The following is a 16,530-nucleotide window of genomic DNA, read 5'->3' as shown; positions in this document are numbered from 1 at the left end:
TTCCCATTCTGGGGTCACCCCTTCGCTGTCTGTCGGAGATAAAGGAGGTGACAGCAACCGGGTGAGGCTGTCCCCATACGTACCTCACTCACAAGCTTGTTCACGCTCTGAGCCCGCTTAAGAACCAGGTTGTCGCGGGCTGGGAGGGAGTGGTAATGCGCAGCGCCCTTCATCTTATTGAAGTCCTGGCGGTATTTTATCTGAAAGAAACACACAAAGAGCATCCAGAGTCGTCGTGTTTTCATGCTTCATGAGAGAAGTTACCCTAAATTTACTCCACGTTCAATGTCAAACATTTATTACATAGAATTTTCTGGAGGAAAAAAAAAATCATACAGGGTTTTCCTCCGTTAAGTCCATAAACCACTCAGGTCCTTTTATATCAAAATTGTACTGCCCTCTTTCACACTTTTTACTCTTTACATTCTAATTCTGCATAAAGATCTCAAAAATGATTACACCAAAAGGCGTAATTCCCAAATCCACTCTGCCCTTGGTTTTAACAATCATTTCTCATCCAGCCTTGGGTGATGAATGTGTCTTTTACTTCCCCTCTCTGGGCAAAGTGCCCTCTGCTAGGGACGTGGGTAATAACTGAACAGTAACAAAGCAAAGGAGAAGGGAAAAGGGGGTATGAAACAAACATGGGGCTTCTGCTCATAGATCAAGTTCAAGTCGGTGGGTTAAGCTCTACAGCCTGCATGTCACTTTACCAAGTTTAATTATAGCCTGCCTTTCAAGGACTGCCAGCTGGATAACATTCTGCAAATAAAAACCATTTTATCAACCGGGTTACACTCAGTTTGATAATCATATGACTATTTTAATCAGCTATTCCTCTAAAGTGTTCAATTTCTAAGACAGGTTATTTTGCTAAGGCTCTCCTAACCCCAGCTTATCTGGCGGGACCAGCATTTGCACTTGCTTCAGCTGACCTAAAGTAAGTTACGTGGTTTGTCCTTGTCAATCTCCTTTGAAGCAGATAAGTGTGAACTAACAGTATTCACAACAAAAGAAGAATTCAGAAATTTGGATAGAAATCGAGGACATTCTGCATTGACTCAGCTCTGATCAATTTAATTGCGTGTAGGTTTCAGTAAGCACCGCCTTCAAAGTCTCCTTTCTCCTCTGCTTCTGTGGCTCTGGGGGTTGTCGCATTGTGGTACTTACATCACTAGCGAGTTCGTTGGCTTTCTTGGCGTTCTGATATGCTGGGGTGATCATGGCGGGGAAGCTGCCCTTTCCTCTGTGTTCGCCATACTCCTCTGAGTAACCCTGTTGGGTGAATGGAAAACTTTAATCAGTGATGCTCCACTCCTGGAATGGGTGGGAGGCTAGCAATAATTTCTCTTAGAGCCCTGCTCCTGTGGAGGCCTGTCCATATTGGATGTAATTATCCTAGAAGCAGTACCACGCCAGGGTTAAGGTAGTCCATTCTGGAGGCAGACCTACTTGCTGGTGCCCAGCACACGGTCAGCACTAATTCAGTGCTAACTATTGTCATTAGCATCATCATGTCCATTAGATAAATCAAGACACTCTGTGTGTCTCCTGGGTCCATGTGTTATGGAGTATTCATTTCTTAGCTGACACCTGGAAAGTACCTCTGCCTTCCAGGAATCTCCAACACTTTCTCAAGCCCGTTGCTGTATCTATGCAGAGATGCACTGACAGCCACATACTGTCTCCTCCAGTGATGGATTCATTTCATTTACCAAAAAGAGAAGTTACATAACTATTTGAATTTTTGTGATTTGGGGGAAAAGACTTCAAACTGCCATACGATGTTCTCAAATGGGACTAAATGCATATTTCAGACAAAGTATTACAATCTAAGTCATAATTTCTTCCTTCCTCCTCCCTCCCCCCTCCACCACCCACCCATTTCCACAAAGGAAAATCTCTCTCTTACGAAACTGTCATTGAGTCCCTAGGGTAATCCTTCCCTGGTGATTGGATGTACTTCAAGATCCTGTCAGATGCTACGTTCTCTCAGGGGAACTCCTCCCTTACTCCCAGGCCTGCCCAGGCAGAATTAGCTATTTCCTCATCTGTGTTTCCACAAATTTGGAAGAGCCCTTAGTGTGAGCCCCTGGGTTCATGACTCCATCTGTCTCTTGCCTCCTCCAACACACATACTTTCTTAAATGAAACAGGTGGGTCAAGTTAGAATGTCCAGGCTTCCTTTTTATCCAATAACGACAGCTGTTTCACCAAAATGCTCCTTTATGCTCAACTGCCAGAATGTTCTGGGCCAAATGTGGTTAAATAAAAAAAGGTTAAGCTAGAAAATAATAACAATAAAGGCTCTCAAATCCTTTGGTAATCTCCTTTCGCCTATTCTGCTCTATGGTTTGGAGCTGGTTTGTTGCTTTATTTTAACCTCTCTGCTTATATGAATATGTGCTGTGCATGTAAATGTTTCCACAAGACACTTGATCCTATTGGGCAGTTGACTGGTTACAAATAATAAATTGATTACATAGTATAGTCCATTAACCTAAAAAAATAGGCACTTATTAAGAAGAAGGACAAACTGTTTGGCCTCCTAGGCACTACAGATGTTTACAGTTTATCTGACTGTCTGCCTCTTCTCTCTCCTCCTATCCTCGTCCTGGCGAGTCTCACTAGATCACAGCGAAATGCCACATGAGGCTGAGACCTCTGGGCCGACAGCTGCTGGCAGTGTGCTCAAACAACGCGCACTTTAATTCCTGTGTTTGTTACTATCATGATAGGAAACTTCAATCAAAATGTCCTAATAATGAAGGCCCCACTACCAGACCGTGAAGTCACATTTCATCAATGTGTATAGACAGGTCTACACAGGGATATGAAATTACATGTGTGTGTTAGAACTAGTGGTAGATAGGATGGTCGAAATATAGAACAAATTATTTTTTGCCAAATATAGAAGCCAAATTTTTTTTTAATAAAACTGATTTTTCAAGTTGTTCTGAGCATTCTAAACAACCTACTTATTTTTATTTAAACCTTTTTTAAAACATTTTTTTCTAGGGGGAGGTAATTAGGTTTGTTTGTTTGTTTGTTTACTTAATGGAGGTGCTGGGGATTGAACCCAGGACTTCATGCATGCCAGGCATGTGCTCTAACACTGAGCTACACCCTCCCCCAAACAACATATTTAAAACATGAAACCAATACAAATACACTTTCACTGAGCTTTAAGCACCAAGAGACTACTTAACGAACTTATTGTGGAATTTAATAAAATGGCCTTTTTAATGTAAAACCAAACATTTTTGCTCAGATCAACATTTGCAAAGGGGTCAAAATCTATCTTCACATGCATTCTAAGTTTCACATGAATATATCCCCAATAGAGCAACTTGGTTTTCTGAAGAAGAGAAATAGCTCTTCGTTCCCTTTTATGAATTGCGTATACTGAATAAGTCACGTATGTTGTAGAGCCTACTCATTGCCAAAACATTCAAACAGCGGTCAAATTAAGGGAAAAACATCAACTAATCCCATTGAATGTGCACTTCCAGTACACACGCTTGGTCTTCCAACAGTCTTTACTTATAGCCATGAAAAAATTATGTTTCCTTTCTCCCTTACAACACCTGTCTAGTACCAGAAAATACAGGGGAATGTGCAAATAAAATTAGCTTGTAATTGTCACTCAACCTTTTTACATCCTGTCAAGATGTAGTTCATTTAAGAAGTGAAACTGAGAAAAGGGGTTGCTTTCTCTGGCATCTTGCTTCATCTAGCAACCCAGATAAGAAATTCACTTTCTAACAAAATGAGTCCTGCTACTCAGTGAAGTCTTCTACATTTTTCAAGACATTGCCTTTTGATCCCTTTTGTGCTTAAGCAGTGATGGGCTAACCATAACCAGACCTTAGAATATTTCTTCAATGGATACATGAGGGTGCTTTATTGCCAGCAAACCCACCATTTTGATACAGGTCCTTTATGACAAAAAAGGACAGAAAAAGTGCTTAGAATCTGTTTTCCTAAGTGAGTCAAGTTAAGCCTAGTGTAACTGTTTGTCTGCTACTTTCTGACTTGGAAAATCCACCTTCCGTAAATAGGGCAAGGATAAACCATAAGCCAACCCCTGATTAAACAGTCACAGGGTGTGTCCCAGGCTAGAGGGCTGCCGAACTGAGAACTGACCATCAGAAAGGGCAATCTCCCAGGAAGTTATTTCACCACGCACCTGGCCGTACTGGTCCGTGTGCTCCCTTGGCAGCGAGCCCGCGGCTCCAGCAGCTGGACCGGCCACCCCCTTCATCTCTCTTTGATATTGTTGATGGTACCTCACCTATTTGAGGGGAGGACAAACCTGGTGAACTTAGCCGCTTATGCACAGGCGTCAGAAGGGTACAAATGAAGGTTTTGTGGAATGTTCTTCTCCTGCTTGGGTCTAGGGACCGTGTCTTAGACCTGAAAGTAGCCAATCACTGTCAGGGTAAAACTGATTGAAAACTACGAAGGAAAGCTACTTTCTGGATGCACAGTGCGTGCAAAAGGAGATAGGAAGTCGGGCTCGCCAGGCCCAGGTAACTTCCTGATTCTTCCCCTAGCGTGACAACGCTGCCCTGGACACTTACATCACTTGCCAGTTCGTTGGCTCTTTTGGCTATCTGATAAGCAGGTGTGATCATAGCAGGAAAGCTGCCTTTCCCCCTCTGTTGTTCATAGTCCTCTGTGTATCTCATCTGGAAGAAGAAAACACTTTCTGAATCACACGCCACAATCCCACCGTCTACCGGGCAATCGGAGCAAGAAGCCCTGCTAACAGCTGCCGTAACACCCGGCACAGCCCTGCTCACAGCTCTTACAGTGATGTAGCTGGCTTAAAGCTTGATGGGGCCTGCGCATTTTATACACCATTCTATTCCCAGTACCCAGCACAGTGCCTGATTCACGGAGATGCTCAGTGTAGAATACAACGTGTAACTTGTGAGCACCTGCTGCAGGCCAGCTGGTGGGGCCAGGCAGAGAAATAAGGCTTCTGCTCTGCCCTAGAGGAGCTGCCAGTCAAGTCTGGGACAGGAAAGAGGTTTCTCAATCCCAGGCAAGGGGAAGCCACTTTTTTAAGCTGAACCTGGGTTCATGCTTAAACTTCCCACTCAAAAATCACTAAGTTCTCGGTCTTATTATACTGTGGAGCAACTGGGCCATGAAAAGGCAAATGGTAGAAATTCTTTGAAAGTTATGTTCTAAAATTTGCAGTGACAAGGAGAGCATTCTTTCAGATTAATCAGATACATGTGGTTTGTTACCAACACTGTCTAAACTTTTCTCTGTAAGGAAGAGTTTTCGCTAGGTCTGTGCTAGCTGACGAATCTGACCTGACCGTCCATGGCCTTAGAAAGTTCTTCCTGGCCCCCATGCAGGATTGAGAAGCAGCCTACATTCTCTCTGCCTCCTCCTCCAAGTAAGGAAAAATGGGGACCCTTAAATAAGAATCACTGCATCTTGGCCGCCATCATTTCTTACATCGCTTTGAAGCTGTCCTCCCGCCTTGGCCCGGAGCAGCTCAGGGGTATCCGCCACCGTGGTGAACCTGGAAATGCGCTCATCATGCCCTCTCTTGTATTCCACCTGGTGAAGAGACAGCGGAGAGTCAAGGTCACATCCACTGCCTTTGTGAGGACCTCTCCCTGCAGCCATCCTGAAGCTACACTATGGGGCAACACTCAATATGGCAAGTCGCTCTGGCTTGCTCTATGCGCTCCTCTCCAAGGAGCACCGATGCTAGTGTGGTAAGTCTGAGAGAGTGCCAGGAGCTGCTAAACATGAACAGATGTTAATACATCTCCACAACAATTGCATAAGGCAGGACTGTGATTTTCTCCATTTTATAAATGAGCAGCTGAGGAACAGAAAGGTTAAGTAATCTGTTCATGGTCCCACAGCTTCTAAGTGGGAGAGCCAGGATTCAAATCCCAGCATTCTGGCTCCAAAATCTGAGCTCTTACCCAACAAGCTACGCTCCTTTTCAGGAAGATCTGCCCTCCACTTGCTAAAACACAGTGTCCTTCATGCTAAAGCCACTTCAAGAAATTATTTGGTCCAGTCTTGGGGTGGACTCCAAGGTCTTCTCTCCATTTGACGGATGTGGCCCAATCAAGGCACAGAGAATAATTGGTAGGGAAAAGAGAAGAACACAGTTTTCTCCATAATATCACACTAAGGGTACCTACTGCCCCAAAGCACTCTCCTACTGGATTTTATCCGAGTCCCAGGGGTTCGCTAATGACAAAAATGAGCATAATTGATGGTGAGTAAGCACTAAGACGCTCACTTGGCTGGCCAGCTGGTTGGCTCTCTTGGCCCTTTGATAAGCAGGTGTGATCATGGCTGGAAAGCTCCCCTTGCCCCTTGGTTGCTCATAGTCTTCTGTGTACTCCTGTTGGTCAGACCAATGTCAGCATGAGAACCAATATGACATCCAACAAGAACGACTAAAATGACAATAGCAGGCGTCATCAGAGCCAATGCAACTTATTGGACTTACAAAGTACCTGGAAAAGATTTCAGTCACCTAGAATAAATCTGAACATGGTATTCACCTGGTGATTTGAATAACACTTTCAAGCTGAAGAAATCATATTTCCCAGGTCAAAGGGTTTCCTCTTCAACTTTTATATTAAATTATGTGGAATCTGGCACCACTCAAGGGATGCCCTTTGGCTCAAAGGCTTGTATGACAATAATCAGCAGTTATTATGCAGGAGACTTTTCGGGAATTCATCTACTAGAGAGAGTTCTACATCATTGGGAGTGAAATGTCTGTTTCCCTCCTTACTTTTTGGGCATCTCTGATGGTTAGTTTTCCTAAGGACACACAGCACCTCAGCAATTGTGTTTTTGCTGTTTTCTTTCCATTTGCTAAAGAAAAGTTACTAAAAACTAACAATATTTTTCAAAGTGGCTTCTTCAAAGGGCAGGTGCCCTGGAAGGACGGAGAGGACTAGAGGGTACTACGTGCAAACGTTAAGGATTTCCATAATCTGGGCTAAAATTGCCTTTTCGACAATGAAAACCTACTAAGATCTCTCTTACAGGGCTTCAGATCAGAGGTCTCTAAAATAGGGCATCGGGGTGGATTCCTTCTGGAGGCTCTGCCTTTTCCAGCTTCTAGAGGCTGCCCGCGTTCCTTGGCTTATGGCCCCAAACAGCTTTAATCTCTGCTTCTGTTGTTACATCAACTTTTCTCTGACTCTGACCCTCCTGCCTCCCTCCTTATAAGGACCTTTGTGGTTACATGTGGTCCACCCTAATGATGCAGGGTAATCTTCCTATCTCAAGATCCTTACCTTAATCACAACTGCAACGTCCCTTGGGCCATGTGCAGTAGGATACACATGGGTCCCAGGGATTAGGACATGGTCATCTTTGGGGGGAGGGCCAGTATTCTGTATCCACAATCTTAAAATAAAGGAACATTCAAACTAATTGCTACAGTGATTTCTAGGGCCCTTACCTCACCAAGTGACTTTCGAGCTTCAACCATCCTTACGATTTCAGGGTCTGGCAGAGCTCCTGGACACCAACCATTCCCGTCCCCACATCCAGTCCAGTAGGTTCTCTATGGAGGAAAAACAGATGCAGACAAACACGCACCCCACACATTTGGTTAGTGAGATCCACCCATCATCTACCTCATCCTCCCAGCAAGGCTCACTTACGTTGCCAATATAAGCTAGTAAAGAGAGAAATTCTCTAAAAACTATAAACTCCTTTTGTCATCTGGCACATCTCAGAACCAGAATGTTCCCTTTTTTTCCAAACTAGAAAATAACCTAATATAAATAACCGAACTTTCTGATATTCACATATATCATAGAAGAGTTCCAAATGTAACTTAACGTTTCTTTGCTCATTGTTGCACCAAGATTGGGCAGCGGGGAGGTGCTGTGGACAGGCAATCCTAGATTAACCAGCACTCTTCAGCCAAACTTCAAAACCCCACTACCGGTTGTGTGCCAAGTATTGGCTTATGCAATTAACACTAGGAAAAGAAAAGCAAGAGAAAAAAAGGAAAAGAGGAAGACAAAGTTCCTTTTTTAAGAGACTTGTGACCTATCTAGGGAGATAAAACTAACATATGAAACAATTAGTAATTAGAAAATGTTTGTTTGCTTAAATATACTATATCAAAGATAAACACAGTGAGAGTTTTAAAAAGCAATCTGTGTGTGATGGGCCCTGTTTTGGAAGGAAGCTGGGCTGGAACTCCAGGGCTGAGGTCAGTGAACAGATGCAAAGGGAGAAAGAAAAGCACCTTCTCTAGGAAGTCAGTTCCTTGACAGCAGGGCTTGATTTTCATCTGTTTTGTACACTTGTGTATTCCAACAGCCTGCAACTGTGCTTGGCACATGATACTCAATAAATACATGTTGAATAAAGTCTAGAAGTGGGGACTGCCATGAATAAAAGCATGATGGCAGTGACGGGCTTCATGGGAAAAAACCATAGGGAGATGGATTTGATTGGAATTGAGGCGATGAGATGGGGAGCCAAATGCACTGGAGGTGGGGTAGGTGGGACAGGTTGGTAGAACCATCCTTTGGAAATCTGGAAAGACAGAATTCATAGGTGAAAATACGCTCAACTACACTGGCCACCAGGGAAGTTTAAATTAAAATAACAAGACACAGATTGTCAAAACTTTCATCTGGCAATACCAAGTGCTGGTGAGAATGTGGGGAGACAGGTATTCTCGGACCCTGCCTGTGGGAATATAAAATGTACAGTCATTTTATAGAGCAATTGGACAGTGTCCATGAAAATGAAAAAGGCACACATTCTTGACCTGTTCTAGGCACTCACTGTGTCCAAACGAGCTCATGCACAAGGGTGTTCGTTGCAACTTCATAATGGAAAACAAATTGAAATAACCCTGCCCAGCAATAAGACATCACGATACATCCATTCTTAACACCCGTTCTTGCACCCAGGATACACCCATCCACAGCAGCTTAAAAGGATGTTAACACAGAAACATCTCCAAGGTATTTGTTGAGTGAAAAAATACAAGCTGCAAAACAATGCATATTGTTTTATGGAAAAACAAAAATATGCATTTCCATAGAAGTATATGCATATAATTTTCAATAATTAATAGTAGTTGGTATTTATTGTGCCTATTAATGCTCTAAGATCTTTGCATTATGTGCTCTTCTAATTTTTACAGTAGTTCTGTGAATCAGGAATTGTTTGGAGTTCAATTTACAGACGAGAAAACCATAGAAAAGAGTGGTTAAATAGCTCATTAAAGGTCTTTCAGTAAGTGGCAGTAGTCATATCCAAACTTAAGGACCAGAAGAATATTAATCACATAGATACTGATTTGTAAATTAGAGAAGTTTAGAAGGGTACCCACGAGATTGCTAACAATGGGTACCTCTGCAGAAGGAACTGGGGTTGGAGATGGTGGACAAGGAGTGAGCTTTGCACTGTTTGGACTTTTCTTTTTATAAGAAAAATGCCAGTATCATGTGTATCACTAAAAATAAATGGCTGGGAATTTTGAAATGATGAGGCTTTCAACAGAGAGTGGCCATACATTCTCAGGTGGTAGAAGAATAAGGCAGAGATAACCAGGAAGATGCATGTGACCAACGTCACATGGCAGGCTGGAGAGGGGCAAACCCAGGACAGAGAAGGTCCTCACAGAGGTCCAGGCAGGAGATGATGTGGACCAGAGCTGGGACAGTGAAATGCAGGGGCAGCGTGGAGCTGAGGGAAGTGTCAGAAAAAGAAAGGGCAGCACTGGTTTCCAGCCTGGGTGGCTCTTCCCAGTTGCAGAAACACAGTGGTTGGAAGCGAGAAGTCAGTCAGCTTGGACGGGAGCAGATATGGCTGAAGTGATGCTAGGACATGTGGATGCAGGTCTTCTGTCGACAGCCGGAATTACAAACTGGATAAAAAAAAGCCTAATCGATTCTCTCTAGAAGTAATACTGAAAATACATTTCATCTGCATAGTGTATCCTCCTTTTCTCTGTTTCCAAACCCATTTATAACTCTTCTCTCACCTCATCCACCAATGGTTGCCTGCTAGGTGCAGCTGCCCCGTCCTTGGATTTCATGTCCCAGTGAAAAACCGACTTAAACCGTTCACCAACACCTTGGTCACCAATCTGCACAATGAAGATGTTGTCAGTAATGTTTCCATCAGAAAAGAAATACTATAGAGCTAAATTGGGGGGATTTTCCTAAGTCTCAACTGCAAAGCATCTTAATTGCACTACAACCTACACTGTGCTGTTAGTCTCACCATGGATTCATCTGTGCCACCCGGCAGGCAGCACATACAGAGCACCTGCTGTGTGCAAAGCTCTGTTTAGCAGTGTGATTAAAAAGACTGAAAGTCCCTATGAGATTGTCACACAAGTATTCGGCTTAGAGTAATCTCAGAAAACACCAGACATTAGAGCAGTGGTTCTTAACTCGAGCCTGTGCAACATCCAGGGAGCTTGTTGAATGCTGGCTCCCCAAATTCATGCAGGTGTTCTCCTCTGCTCTCTAATTTCACCCTTCACTATCTTGATCTATAATACACCTTGAGCTAATTTTTGTGCATAGGTGTCAGGTAGGTTATGAAGGCTCATTTTTTTCTATGCAGGTGTCTAATCACTTTGGTACCAACTATTTAAAGATCATTCTTGCTACATTGAATTGCAGTGGTGCCTTTGTTGTACTTCAAGTTGCCATATAAATGTGACTCTATTTCTGAACCTTGCATTGTATTCCACTGGTCTGTTGGTCTATTCTCATGTCAATACCACACTGAGTTAATCACTACGATTATTGTAAGCCTTGAAATTAGGTAACCTAAGTCCTTCGACCTTGTTCTTCAAGATTTCTTGGCCATTCTAGAGTCTTTGTGTGTTCATATCAATTTTAGAATCAGTTTGTCGATTTCTATGAAAAACACCAGGATTTTGACTGGGATCGCAGTAAAAACGTAGATCAATTTGGGGCGAACTGACATCTCAACAATATCTTCATGCCCTGGGAATAGGCAAAGATTTCTTAAAGAGAACACAAAAAGAATTAACCATAAAAGAGAAAAATCAGGTCTTAGGTCCAAACCTAGACATTGCAATGTACAAGGTCTAAGATGGGCCCAGAAATCTGCAGCTCTAACAAGATGAAGTTTAAATCATTAACTTTACAGATGAGGAAAGAAGGGCAGAGAAAAGAAGTGAATTTATTCAAATCATTCAGCGGGTTAGCAGGGTCAGGTTCATAACCGAGGGATTCTAGTTCCCCATCAAGGGCAGTTTGTCTGGGCTTGTTACTGCTTAATGAAGCTCCAACGTGTATACTTATAAATATATAAATTAAGACACCTTTACATGCTTTTCCCCTTGGATTTTGAGAAACTACCACGAACATTACACAACTTAAGGCAAGGTTTCTTGGCAGCCCCACTGATACTCAGGGCCAGTTCATTCTTTGTTGCTGGGGACTGTCTGTGCGTTGCAGAATGTCAAGCAGCATAGCTGGTCTCTATCCACCAGATGCCAACAGTACTCCTACCTCCCAGCTGTGACCAAAAAGAGACCCCAGACATCACCAAATGTCCCCTGGGGGATAAAACTGCCCTCCTTGACAGCCACTGACTTAAGGAATCAGAATCACATGACCAAAATGGATAGGAAGTCATATTTGCTGTCCTCCCCACACAGTGCAAATCCATCACTGGAGTGCCTGCCTCCCCAGAGGCCTTTCACAAGACTTGTGATTATTTGGAAGAAGTAGGAAGAGGAAAAAAAAACATAAACTAAATATATATGTATAACTGAATCACTATGCTGTACACCAGAAACTAGCACAACATTGTAAATCAACTATACTTCAATTTAAAAAAAAAAAGCAAAAAAAAAAGTCACTAGGTAAGGAAGCATTAAGGGCTAAAAGTCACTCTGAATGGAAGAGAACCCAGATGTTCTATTCTCCTAAAAATTCCATTCACACCTGCCAAACAGGAAGTTTTGTCCTACTTAGCAAATTTTTTTTATTTATTTTAAAGAACTACATTTAAAAACAAAAAACAGAAAAATGTCAACCTGCTTCCGATGCCAACTTAAAATTTTTATTTTTCTCCTTCATCATCATCACTGAAGCATCCCTTTCTCTCCTTTCTTTACTTTAGCCCCTGCTAAACCAGGAATCTGTTTTTGATTCAACTGGCAAAGTCTCCAAGAGAAGAAAAGGGAGGAAGAAAGTAATTCATCACACTCCCTAGGGCGGTTATAAGCTCTGGGGCCTAGAAAGGACATGGTTGTCCCTGTGAGTTTTCCCCTGGCGGGAAAGGAGGAGAAAGCGATCTCAACAGTCAGCTGTTCAGTGTGCACACACACACGCACACATGTGCACATGCGCACACATCGGTGCGGGTATACATACGTCCACCATATGCACACAGAGACAGACACACATTTACACATACACACATATACACACCACACACATACACAGATGTGCACACATGCATGTACACACACACGTGTGTGTACACACACCTGCACACACACCATGTAAACACATATGTACACACATGCACACATATTCACACCCACATACATACACACATATACTCTCCACACGCACACATACATATTTCTACACATACACACACATTCACATAGATGCGAACAGATACACACACGCAGGCTTCCTGAGAAGCTCACATCACTGTCTGCGGCTGGAGATGGAACCAGCGATAATCTTGCTCCAGGTCGGACCTGTCACACACAGTTAAAAGAAAGTTAAAAGAATCCACTGCCACCTCAAAGAAAGGTAAATACGGTGTGACCTGCGGTAAGTTTGTAAGGGGGGGCATGCCAGCTGACACCTAGCGTAGGGCGGAAGATACAGATATTATGGGGGGTTTTTGTGATATGCACAAACAGCACTCTGATGCATACCGGGTAGCTCTCCTGTGTTCAACCTGTCAAACTCTGGCTACACAACTGCAGAAATCTCTGGATATTTATAAACATCAACAAGTGGTTTTCTCCCTTCTGGAGAGTGTGCCACCCCCTCGGTAGATGGCAGTAGGCCCATGGAGCAGTTTAGGCTATAGATTCCAAAGTCAGGCAGATGTGGCTTTGTGCCCTCAACTAGGCAAGCAAAGCTGGGCAAGCTACTTAATCTCTCTGAGCCTCAGCCTCTCCAGCTGTCATATGATCATCTTAAGGAAGGTTCTCATGAAGAGTAAGTACATAACGTAGCTAAAGGCTCTAGCAGAGTGTCTGGAGCTCTGTAGAAGCAAGAGCTAAATTCAGTATTTACAGTGACATCGTGTAGCTGCCCTTACACAGCAAGAGACGAAAACAAACATCAACCAAAAACCAAACAGACAGACAAACAAAAAGAGCCGAAAGCAAAACCCTAAAAGAACTAGGCTTCTCAGCAATCTAGGATGGCTTGTGAGTTCCTAACATTTGTTTACCCTTAGAACTCAATGACGTATGAGCAACTCTAGAGCCTCAGTTTCCTCAGTAGTAGAATGGGATAATAATACTATTTACTTTATTGGACTGTAACGTATGAAATGAATTTAGCAATGGTACAGTAAGTGTTATATAAGCTTGTTTTTAAAAAATGATAAAAGTCACCATTAAAGTGAAGCACTTGGCAAAATAACTACTAGGTGGTCTGTGTAGAGAGCCACACAAGGATAAACCCAATCTAATGCCCATTTTCTTGAGAAGGGCGATGGCCTGGGCGGGCAGGAGAGTCAGCAGGAGGTGCAGTAACATGAGGAAGGCAGATTACTAGACAGCCTTCCACCTCATGTGTAATTTTCTAATTTTAGGCAGCTGCTAGCTCCATCCCACAAGACAACCTGTTGTGGGGCATGGGGGAGGGAAGTTAAATGAGTCATCATTTTACTCAACACAAACATCCAATCAATAGTTATTTGACAAAACTCTACTTGGGGTTTTTCAAAAGAGGTTGGTTTATCAATACGGCCTTCTTGTCTATCCAGACATCAGCTCCAAACCAAAATATCTTTGACCTACCCCTACCCCAAAGGGAAAGAGAGGCTGCAAATAATCTTACACACTACTGAATGCAGACAGATTTAAAAGTGTGGAACGAGAGGTTTTCAACTCCTGTACCAAAATGTCATGGGGGAAAGAAAGGAAGGGCCTTTGTAATATTTCCCAACTAGATGAACTTTGTTTTATGTATTAAGTACCTAGTGTATGCAGGGCCTGTTGTATCAATACGTCCAGAGCTGACAGACACAGACATTATAATAGACACAAGAACCTCAGATACTCGATTCAACTAGATTACCCTGTGTGTTGGCCTCCATGCTATGGTAGAACAAATAGCAATATTTGTTACTTAAATGCACTTTGCTTGTGTGGGTGGAAAACATGGGCAGGTTCCCATCAAGACAGTGACACTTAAAAACCTAACAGGTGTCTGAACTAAGAAACTTTCTTTAAAGGCTATTTTGAAATTCAAAACGAAGTGACTTACCCCACAGATGGCCTCTGGGGAGTTCCTCACATTTAGATTCAATGGAGTGTGATAGACACTTGTGAAAGTGTTGTTCTTGGGATTATGGCTACAAAAATTAGATACGAACCAAAATTAGAAACGTACTTTATCCAAGATGACTGAGTGACTATTCTTAGAGGCAGAGTTTTTTTCATTTTTTAAATCAAAAAAATAAGACCTAACAATTAAATTCCAGATTTTCCAGGCAATGAGTCTTAAATAAAATAAAATCCAAACTTTTAACTTAAAGACCAAATTTAGCTGGAAATGATCACTTAAAAACTTTCAGAAGAAATAGAAAAGGATTATGAAATTATGTAAAAGAAAACATTTTAAAGTTCTATGCATATCCATGGCAATTAGACTGCTCTGCACAATATTTAATAATTTGACATGAAGTGATAGTGGATAGATTTGATCTTTTATGTATAAGAAATTTGAAATTTTCAACTTTGCATCCATTGCATAAATCCCATCTGAGGTCTCTTTAATGATTGTATGTAAGTGAACACTTTTGAGAAGACATTTCTTGGATTTAACCCTGGGGTGTGTGATTTGAGCTTCTGGTTGGCTACTTGTTAAAAAAATAAACACAGCTCAGGAGGTAGTGGAGGAGCCATCAATCACTTACGCGTGACAGTACGGCTTCTTCTGGTGACTCACAAAGTTATTAACAGATAGCATCATCTTGCAAACTTCACAGTGAAAACACGCTTTGTGCCATATCTGGAAATCACAGAGAAGAGATTTAGCAAAATGACTTTTTTTTTTTCAGACTCAGGATTCCTATATATTTCAGGGTAAAAAATTGAGCTTTAGGGATAAAACACACATGGCTATGATACACTAAATAAATGAATAAACCAATTTTGAAACAATATAGGAGACGGAGCTACAAATGGGTAGAACTAAGGAAAGGTGGGAAATGTATCTTTCTTTTTTTCCCTTGGTGGTTCAAAAATACCCACATGTCTGTATGTGAGAAGATAAATTTCCCACGTTCGTTATGATTCTCAAAGGCCGACAAATATCTACTGACCTGGTCTAGACAGCTGACCTTCTCAGCAGGGTACACTCCATACCCACACCGAGAGCAAGCCTGCACATTCATCTTGAAGTCCGAAGAGAGAAGACAGAGCCAGGTAACAGGCAAGAAGTCCAAAGAGAAGCCCCAGTCCGCTTGTGCAAGTCTGCCAGATCCCGACCCCCTGTTAAATTCCTGTGGGCACCTCAGGCGTTCAGAATCCAACTTCCACTTTCCTTTGCTGACCTTCAAGCTGGAAGTCAGCAGCGGGACGGTTTTTAAAGCTGCCACTTACTCAAAGGGCTATTTTGGCAACTCGCTCAGCACGCATGCGCCTGGGAAATAAGGTGGTGGTATTTCTAGCTGACGTGCTTCTCTAAATAGAAAAGTGAACTCACAACAGCCTCATGTTCATGTGGGTGACCAAATCCTCGTGTGTGATCCGGCAGCCTGTAGTAGTTTAACACTAGCTGTGATCATAAGCCAAGAAAAGAATCCAAAGGCAGACACTGCACCCTCATCCGACGACCAAGTGAGAAAAGCTTGCTCCGTGAGGCCTGTGACTAAAGCAAAAAGGCCAGCTTCCCCCAACCCACCCCCAAAAGAAAATAAAACAGGATTGATTCACTCCACAGGATGGTAAATACCATAACTGAAATTCAGCCTTACCTATTTTTTTCTTTTTCTTTTTTTAAAAAAAAATTTTATTGACGCATAGTCAATGACAGTGTGTCAATTTCTGGTGTACAGCACAATGTCCCAGTCATGCATATGCATACAAATACTCGTTTTCACATTTTTTTCATTCATGGTCATTCCAGGATATTGAACATTATTCCTTGTGCTATACAGAAGAAACTTTTTTAGCATCTATTTTCATATATATTAGCCTTACCTATTAAAAATGTTTGTTAACAGCAGGATGGGAAACTACTTAAGATACCAATTCGTGTTTAGCTTCTGCAAGAATGCAAAAAAAACCCAAATGAGAAC

At 42.3% G+C, this 16,530-nt stretch overlaps 1 protein-coding gene across 11 annotated transcripts in view; it reads right to left on the bottom strand.

Annotated features, from left to right (window-relative positions):
* The window catches only part of NRAP (nebulin related anchoring protein), a 66,296-nt gene extending 50,480 nt beyond the window's left edge, over positions 1-15,816 (bottom strand). For 2 of the 11 annotated variants that reach the window (XM_074373595.1, XM_074373593.1), the window contains exons 1-12: positions 15,553-15,815; positions 15,145-15,239; positions 14,493-14,580; positions 12,662-12,739; positions 10,022-10,126; positions 7,466-7,570; positions 6,284-6,388; positions 5,476-5,580; positions 4,584-4,691; positions 4,190-4,294; positions 1,171-1,275; positions 84-200 (exon numbers count right to left, since the gene is read on the bottom strand). In XM_074373595.1, coding sequence (XP_074229696.1) covers positions 84-200; positions 1,171-1,275; positions 4,190-4,294; positions 4,584-4,691; positions 5,476-5,580; positions 6,284-6,388; positions 7,466-7,570; positions 10,022-10,126; positions 12,662-12,739; positions 14,493-14,580; positions 15,145-15,239; positions 15,553-15,624 — 1,188 coding nt within the window. In that variant the 5' untranslated portion in view covers positions 15,625-15,815. Of the gene's footprint in view, positions 1-83; positions 201-1,170; positions 1,276-4,189; positions 4,295-4,583; positions 4,692-5,475; positions 5,581-6,283; positions 6,389-7,465; positions 7,571-8,266; positions 8,378-10,021; positions 10,127-12,661; positions 12,740-14,492; positions 14,581-15,144; positions 15,240-15,552 lie in introns of those variants that run through there. The other 9 variants (XM_074373592.1, XM_074373590.1, XM_010969826.3 and 6 more) reach the window with 7 other exon arrangements.
* Between the last annotated feature and the right edge of the window lie 714 nt (positions 15,817-16,530).

This window comes from Camelus bactrianus, chromosome 11 (genome assembly GCF_048773025.1).
Source record: "Camelus bactrianus isolate YW-2024 breed Bactrian camel chromosome 11, ASM4877302v1, whole genome shotgun sequence".
Classification (NCBI taxonomy): domain Eukaryota; kingdom Metazoa; phylum Chordata; class Mammalia; order Artiodactyla; family Camelidae; genus Camelus; species Camelus bactrianus.
The sequence above is the reverse complement of the archived record's forward strand: the minus strand, read 5'-3'. Positions and strand labels throughout refer to the sequence as shown.